Source organism: Garra rufa, unplaced genomic scaffold (assembly GCF_049309525.1).
Source record: "Garra rufa unplaced genomic scaffold, GarRuf1.0 hap1_unplaced_935, whole genome shotgun sequence".
Taxonomy (NCBI): Eukaryota; Metazoa; Chordata; class Actinopteri; order Cypriniformes; family Cyprinidae; genus Garra; species Garra rufa.
The window spans coordinates 1-8,595 of record NW_027395200.1 but is presented as its reverse complement, the minus strand read 5'-3'; the positions used below and the strand labels follow the sequence as shown (position 1 = coordinate 8,595).

The 8,595-nt window shown below is 35.5% G+C and overlaps 1 protein-coding gene across 1 annotated transcript; it reads left to right on the top strand.

Annotated features, from left to right (window-relative positions):
• The first annotated feature begins 6,109 nt into the window (after positions 1-6,109).
• Positions 6,110-8,576, top strand: LOC141317407 (galactose-specific lectin nattectin-like). Its single transcript, XM_073833128.1, has 8 exons — positions 6,110-6,214; positions 6,302-6,391; positions 6,547-6,576; positions 7,263-7,343; positions 7,424-7,506; positions 7,602-7,736; positions 8,080-8,185; positions 8,440-8,576. The coding sequence occupies exons 2-8, from the start codon at positions 6,334-6,336 to the stop codon at positions 8,502-8,504; spliced, it is 558 nt and encodes a 185-aa protein (XP_073689229.1). The 5' UTR covers positions 6,110-6,214; positions 6,302-6,333; the 3' UTR covers positions 8,505-8,576.
• Positions 8,577-8,595: the final 19 nt, after the last annotated feature.

Sequence of the window (8,595 nt, the reverse complement as noted above, 5' to 3'; positions counted from 1 at the left end):
ATACACTCTTAAAAATAAAGTTGCTTTAAAAGTTTCTTCAAGTGATGCCATAGAAGAACCAATTTTAGTTCCACAAAGAACCATTCAATCAAAGGTTTCCATTCAATCAAAGGCTTTAAAGAACCATCTCTTTCTTACATTTTTTTTTAAATCTGAAGAACCTTCTTTCACCACAAAGAACCTTTTGTGAAACAGAAAGGTTCTTTAGATGTTTAAGGTTCTTTATGGAACCATTTAGACAAAATAGGTTCTTCTATGGCATCGGGAAGCACCTTCATTTTTAAGAGTGTAGTGTGGGTTGGTCATCTTGGGAGGAAAGTTAGATTTTTGCCATAAGCAAGAGTATCTAAAATGTGATAAATCATGTGTGTGTGTGTGTGTGTGTGTGTGTGTGTGTGTGTGTACCCACAAGGATAGTAATACCAGTAAATTTTGACCTTGTGGGGACATTTCTTAGGTCCCCATGAGGAAACAGGTTTATAAATCATGCACAATGAGTTTTTTTGAGGAAGTAAAAGTGTGCACAATCTACTGTACAGTTTGTACAGTATGAAAACCATTATGCCTATGGAATGTCCCCATAAAACATGTAAACACAACTGTGTGTGTGTGTGTGTGTGTGTGTGTGTGAGTGAGTGTGCGTGCGTGTGTGCTTATGTTTGGGCATAAAAAAACATCTAAAAAGTTACAAATCTCAAAGTTCACTCCAAAGGGAGATATTTAGTTAAAAAAAATCTCTTTTCAAGGACTACAGTGAACGGCTCCATCGATGCTAGGATGTCCATGAAAATATCATTCAAATAAATCCTGCCAACGGAAAAACAGCTAAAATTACCCTCTGCACAGTGTCTTCCACAGCTCAGCTTTCTTGAGAAAACCAGTAGATGTAAATTTTAGTTTTTCTTCTTTTTAGCATGTTCATCTTCTGTCAGAGGAGCATGTCCTCTTTTAAGAAGCCTCTTTTCCATTTTATCGCAATCTCTCCTAACCTACATTATTTTGCGCTCACAACATTATTTTCTGAGCAGACACGTACTGCTCCTGATTCCGGATCCACTTCTCAATAAATAACTCTAATAAATTGAAATGCATTTAAAATGTTGGACTTTACTTACATGTACCTTTAAACCAACTGTCAAAGTTCATTTGCAAACTTGACTTATTAACAATGCGTCATGCTCAAACATGAGCAATGTGGAATCACTGTGTACATGACCCAGTTTATCTTCTTTGGCTCGTCAAAATCTCTGAAAAAACTATGAAAAAAGCAAACAGCTTTAAACAGCGGATCGATATGGATGTCTTTTATTAACTCCCACATATTTGTCAGTTAGAAAAAGTATGAGATACCAACCCGTTCTCATCAATTTGCATATAAATAACACTTTACACTTTCCAATTGCGTGTAATACATACGCCAAAGTCCAATTTCGCGTGCATATCCCTGGTGAAAAAAACAGCTAAAACCAGTCTAGGCTGGTTGGCTGGTTTTAGCTGGTCGGCAGGCTGGTTTTAGAGGGGTTTTGGCCATTTTTCCAGGCTGGTCAGGCTGGAAAACTGCCAGCTAAAACCAGCCTGACCAGTCTGGCCAGGCTGGGAGACCAGCTAAAACCAGCTATTTCCAGCATGCCAATCCTTCCCATTAACTTCTGTCGAGAGCAGATGCGTACAAATACCACGCAGCATCTTCTACGGCAGTGACGTCACCAGCGAGGCTCGGTTTGCCCCGTTCACTTGATGCATCCCTGCTGAAAAAAAAACAGCATATGCTGGTTAGGTATGTTTTGGTGCTGGGATGCTGGTTTTAGCTGGTTTATGCTGGTCCTTTGCTGGTTTATGCTGGTCCCTTGCTGGTTTATGCTGGTCATGTTGCTGGTTAATGCTGGTCCTTTGCTGGTTTATGCTGGTCCTTGACCAGCAACATGACCAGCATAAACCAGCTAAAACCAGCATCCTAGCACCAAAACATACCTAACCAGCATATGCTGTTTTTTTTCAGCAGGGCATATACACCTTCAAACAGGTAAGAAGCGCAACAATCTTTTCTTTTGTGATAAGATCATTATTTTAATTATTTCGGTGCTTCTGCGTCTCTGTACGTGGGGTCATATGTTAAAATGGAAGCGTGGGCATTCAAATTAGTTAGAACAGTCGGCTGCTAGCTGCGTTAGCACAGCTGCTAATATTAGCCTAAGCTAACTTCTAACTGTTGCTGTTTTGAAATAGATAAATAAATAAAACTGTTTTAATCATATTCACGTGGCTGATGACAGCTTTACAAATCAACCAAACCAGTATCACGTGATAAGTGCGATCATGTCAAAGTCCGCACATTTACCATATTTTTACCATAGTAACTGTTCCTTGACCATATTATGTGTAGCCAATGCACAACAGTCACATCGTTTACCATGATTTTACCTCAGTAACCATAGTTTTACTGTGCTATTTGTAATTAAAGAACAACAACCACAATGTTTACTAGGGCTGCACGATATTGGGAAAACATGCAATATGCGATATTGTTGTTGAATATTGCGATTACGATATTTCTTGCGATATAACATTTTCCTAGAGAAATGCTTTTTTATTATTATTATTATTAATCTATGTTTTAAAATCATTTATATATGTAATGATCATACTAAAATAAACAGGTATATTTGTTTGTCATCCGAATTAAATCTAATTCAGGAAAAAACAAACAAACAAAAAACTATGTCAAGTAAGTTGCAAACACTTAGACTTTAAAACACTACCTGTGCATTCACACCGCCGCCGGCGAGAGCGTCAAAATTCGCTCTGGCCGCCCTGCAAGCAACGCTGTAGAAAGATTCCTTGACGCTCTGAGGATCGAACGCTTGGTCTTGTATTTAAAGCGGCCGCAAAGCAAACAAGCATGTCGATCTTGTGCAGACTAACCACAAGTAGGGTGTAAGTTAACCTCATTACATATTTTAAACATGAAAATAAGAAATTGAATTTTTATTGTAGTTACATGTTTGCTAACGAAATTAACCAATTAAAAGTCATTTGTATGGTGTGGGTTTTGTGTTCATGGTTAAGTGCTAACTTAAAAACAGGGACAAGTCGTAAATTATGGGGAAACCCGCCACAGCAATAATAAACTTCTCCATTTTCCTTGGGAACTAATGTGGCCGGAACCAAGTTTACAGGACTGCGTTCTTTGGAAACCTCTCAGCGGTGAACTTCTACATTCCGATTGGTTGCCGCCGAGCCGCGTCATAGCTCATTACCATAAAGTTGACCTGACTTCAACTCTCCCCGACGCCCACACCGCCCAAAACGTGCCGCACCGCTCTTGCCGCCGGCTCACATTGAAAATGAATGACTTCCGGCCACTTTGACGCTCTCGCCGGTCAAAGTGGTAAGAATGACTTAAAACCTCGGCAGATATTCCGATTTCTGGTTTGCTGTTACCCTAGACCTGCAAACACAAAATGAATTGCTTTCAAACATACTTTTTATTTACAAGTAACATACACTCAAGAGCATCTTTTAAACAAAATATTTTGCACAGTAAGTTATTATAAGTTATTAGCTACTGACTTACGTTAATGACGTCATTACGTTATAGCGTAAAAGAATCGGTGAACCAGTTTTTTGAACCGGTTCTTTGAAACGAACTGTCCAAAAGAACCGGTTCGCGGAAAAGAACCGAACTTCCCATCACTACCCATAACGTGATGAATACCAGGTACACACATACACTGTAAAATCTAATTAGTTGGGCTTACTTAAAAAAAGCATGCAAACCGATTGCCTTAAAAAAAACTAAGTAAAGTGAAATTGAAATAATATGTTGTACTGACAAATGCTTAGTTAGTATAGTTTACTTACATGAGAGTTCTAGCAACTAAAAAAGAACTGTAGGGGCTACTTGATCCTTTACTTAAGGTTTACTCTTGACTTAGTATAGCTACTCACTGACTCCCAGAGTGCATTGCAGCATGCATAAATTATGCAATTGGTTTGTTTTACTGTTGTTATTTTTATTTGCTAAATTGATTTACTGTCTTGTGTCAGTAGTAGCACAACAAAAAGAGCAAATAAAATAATAAAATGGTTCTTGTCACAATTAATTAAAATAAATAAAATTGAATTGTTACCATTGTTGTGATTAGCGTGCTGAATGAAGTCTGTCTGTGACTCGAGCACATCACCACATATAGTTAATGATAATCTCAACCCTATTAGATTTCTCAAGGTGTTTATGAAGAACAATGAAGTTTTAAAAGATCATTAGTAAACATTAAAAATATATTAGCTAATGATTTATTTAAATAAGTTGCCTTCTAAAAGCAACCTGCATATTACTTTTTGTCCCTTGAAATCAATAATTATGATTCCATGTTGCATTGCTGCATCAATAGGAACAAAATTACAATAAAATAAATAAAGTTCCAACTGCCCAACCAAAGGGACAGTTAATCACTATGATGGTGGGTACAAACAACATTTTATGAAAATTAACATCAATTTATGAAGTCAGGTTAATGTGATGTTCTTTCAAATATTTCAGTTGTATTGAAACAACATTCAAGATGACTTTGGGAAATAAGTGAATATAAGTTATGAAAAATAACTGCAGATTAACTATTGACCCACCTCAAAAACTTTTATTTTCCTCTTCTTTTTTTATTTAGGAAATTGACACATATGAGTGCACTGCTGCCTCTCACTGGTTTATTAATGTCATTGGTTCCTTTGTGGCTACTTGAATATTTTAAGTAAGCGTCACTCAAAGCAGTAAGTAAATTGTTTTACTTGCATTGAAAGTAGCTGTAACTTAATACAACCTAGTAAGTATAGCAACTAAGTAAAGATAACTAAGTATATCTAAGTAAGGTAAACTATTGGATTTTACAGTGTACATACACACACACACACACACATAAAAATGAAGGTGCTTCCCGATGCCATAGAAGAACCTATTTTGTCTAAATGGTTCCATAAAGAACCTTAAACATCTAAAGAACCTTTCTGTTTCACAAAAGGTTCTTTGTGGTGAAAGAAGGTTCTTCAGATTTAAAAAAAAATGTAAGAAAGAGATGATTCTTTAAAGCCTTAGATTGAATGGAAACCTTTGATTGAATGGTTCTTTGTGAAACTAAAATTGGTTCTTCTATGGCATCACTTGAAGAATCTTTTAAAGCACCTTTATTTTTAAGAGTGTATGGTTAGTCCAGACAGGGTCAGATTTTCACAATTGGTGTGGGGTGAGTAATGAGGAAAGAGCAAGCAATAATGACTTACTAATTTATTTTTATAACTTACTATGCAGTTATATATCTTGTAAATGTGTGAAAAAGTTGTGTGTGTTGTGTTGTCTAGTTGTGTTGTCTAGTTGTGCTGTGGCAAGCGTTATGTGTGTGCTTGAGCACTTATTAGGCTTTGTATGCAATTATTATGATTTAACGTGAGATTAGTCGACTAATGCTTAAAATGAATGACTACTACACTGTAAAAAGTTTTCACAAGTTTCAACTTAAAAACTTAAGTTTAGCAGCTGCCTTAAGATTGTAAGTTAAATCAACTTAAACTTATATATACAGAGTTATATCAACACATTTTTATTGTAATAAGTTAAAATGACTTGTAGTTTTAAGCTGATTTAACTTAAAAACTTAAGGCAGCTGCTAAACTTAGGTTTTTAAGTTGAATCTGGTGAAAACTTTTTACAGTGTAGTTGGCCAGAAAAATCTTTAGTCAAGTGCAGCCCTAATAATTACAGTCAAAACCCCTTTCCATTCCTGTTATAGCCATGAATAATGCTTATAAATATATAGTGACTGTAACCACATTAAATGTCAAAAATGACAACATCCATAACACTAGAGAGTCATTATTGACACAGTGTAATAGAACAACCAAGTCAAGTAAATGTTTTCATTACTTTTAGGTTATGTAAAGTGTGGTGCCGAAATCAAATTTCTCAACATAACTCCCCTGCTTTTCCAGCGTGGGTTTAGAGATAAGATTAGGATTTGTAGTGGGTTTTGGAGATAGGAGCCAATCAGATAGCAGTCTCCTCTGTGTATGAACCAAATAAAAGTAGAGAAATCATAATCTGGTATTAAAGACAAGCATTTGTTGTTCTGCTGAGACCTGTAGAGTACTTGGACGTGAGAGACTTCATAAAGGGTGATATTTTTCAGCCTTTCAAAACTAAATTTCACTCTGTTCCACAAAGGTGAGAGAACAGGTTCATAATAAATAAAAACTTTATTATTCATTTATAATTAAATTTATTTTGTTCTGTGTCTTCATGTTTTGGCAGGTGTGCAGTAGTACTGGTGGATTTCAGTAACAATGGCAGTCCAGCCTCTTTGTCTGTTTTTCTTTCTTCTGTTTGTTCTGGATGCTTCAGGTAATTGTTGTGAAGTGTATTTTGTCTAGTTTTATTTTATAAACAAAGTTAAGCTCAAATCTCATTGACTGTCAGATTGGGCTCAGACATAAAATTGTCATGTGATGATTTAAATTCTTTAAATATATACTTTTTCTTTTATTTTATCATTTCAGAGGCAGCACCTCTTAATGACACGTGCAATGGTGAGATATTGATGCTGTCTTTTAGTGTGTTACATTTGTTCTGTCTAGTTGCAGTGACAGAAGCAGGGCCGTCGCTAGTGGGGGGGGAAGTGGATGATGATTATAGGGGCCCATGTCCGTGAACAGAGCCAAACCAATCTCTCCACTGTGTCTTCCTGCGCCTAAGCGAACAAAAACATCTCGCCAGTTTAAACATACAAATTTAGAAAAGCTTACTTCAGTACCCACACTGAACACCAAATTGAGATTTGCCTCTTCCTGCTTTCGAACTGACACAATGCATAAAATATGATGTTGAAATAGCCATCTTGGTGAGCACTCTTGAAAAAACGGTTGTCTTAAGTGAATGTAAACAGTTGAGTAGGAAATTGGATGTGTATCATTAAATTGGATGTACTGTCTCTTAAATGGACCATGCCTAAATTATTAGCTGCTGTCAGTGTCTTTTTGTTATTCCAAGAAACCTCTGCTCTTTACTGAATTACTTTGACATTTTAACAAAAATTTATCTATTTTAAATGTATACAGTGAAGACTGTGCAATTCTGTTTTACATTTGATTATTCGGTCTCTGTATCTGGACACTTACAAACTTGAAAAAACTTAGACATTGTTAAATTTGTGTGTTTGTTCTAATGTATTTATTTATTTTGTGTGTGTGTGTGTTATTTACACTATTTGAAACAGGGACAATGGGTACAAACTGCACAGAGGCCACGCAAACCCCTGCTACGACCCTAGACACAAAGACAGACAGAATGTGTGTGTGTACGTATCAATCTGATATCAGTTTAATGAAAATACAAAAGGTTTGAATCAGCAATAATACTAACAAAACTTTCTTATAGCAATCTGTAACTATGGATGGACTGCACATGATTGTAGATGTATACGCGTTTTTAACGCCAAGCTTTCCTGGATTAATGCAGAGGTATGAGATGCCATCTCATCATATAGATTCCTTCATCATGAAGACTTGACATTTTCAATTAGCTAACAATAGTTTTTATATCCTACTCTCCTTAGAAAATCTGTTTACGCTACAATGGGAACCTTGCCTCTGTACATTCCTATAGGGAGTATGCCTTCATACAGAACCTGATTAAATCGCAAAATCATAAATTTACTGAGGCCTGGATAGGAGGAAATGACGCTGTTTCTGTATGTTTGTTTTAAATTAATTAATTGTATTTTATTTTAATACATTTGTTCAGCATCTTTTTTTTCTTTTGTAAATTGTACTTGTTTTGAATTATATCATAATATTAAAAAAAGATTAGGATGCAGCTGATACATTTGTCATGTTAGATCTACTGGGCAGTTTCAAGAGAAAACAAAAATGTTTTAGATGCATAAACATTAATGCTGTCTTATTGTGTACCTGTGCAATTTATATATATATATATATATATATATATATATATATATATATATACAAATATGAAATAATGCCATGAAGGTGTGTGATGGAAACTGAGTGTCTTTTCTGGTGTTCTGTACACAGAAGGGTACATGGCTCTGGAGTGATGGGTCCAAAATGAACCTACATATATGGGCTCCTGGACAACCTGATAATCCAAATGAGAACTGTATTGGGATGAATTTTGACTGTAAGTGTTTTTAATGTTCATGAAATATTATGACCATTGTTTTTATACGGTCTTATAGAACCGTAGTAATCTCAATTCAAATAACCAAATGTCAAATAGCCAGATGTAGAACTGCATTTTAACTACACCTAATGTTTGTGAAATGTTTAGAACTAATAGAACAGAACTGGTTGTATTATCTAAACAAGCATTACATTTCATTAGATTACTTATATTGTAACAATAGCATTTATTTTTGTTCCTTTTTGCTACAGCCACGAAAAACTGGAATAACTACTACTGTGATCGTCCAATGGCTTTTGTGTGTATGAAGAAATAAACACCAGCATTTAAGTCTCATGTTAATTTGGAATGTCTAATTGTCTTGCATCAAAGGAATAGTTGACCAAAAAATGACAATACTTACAACA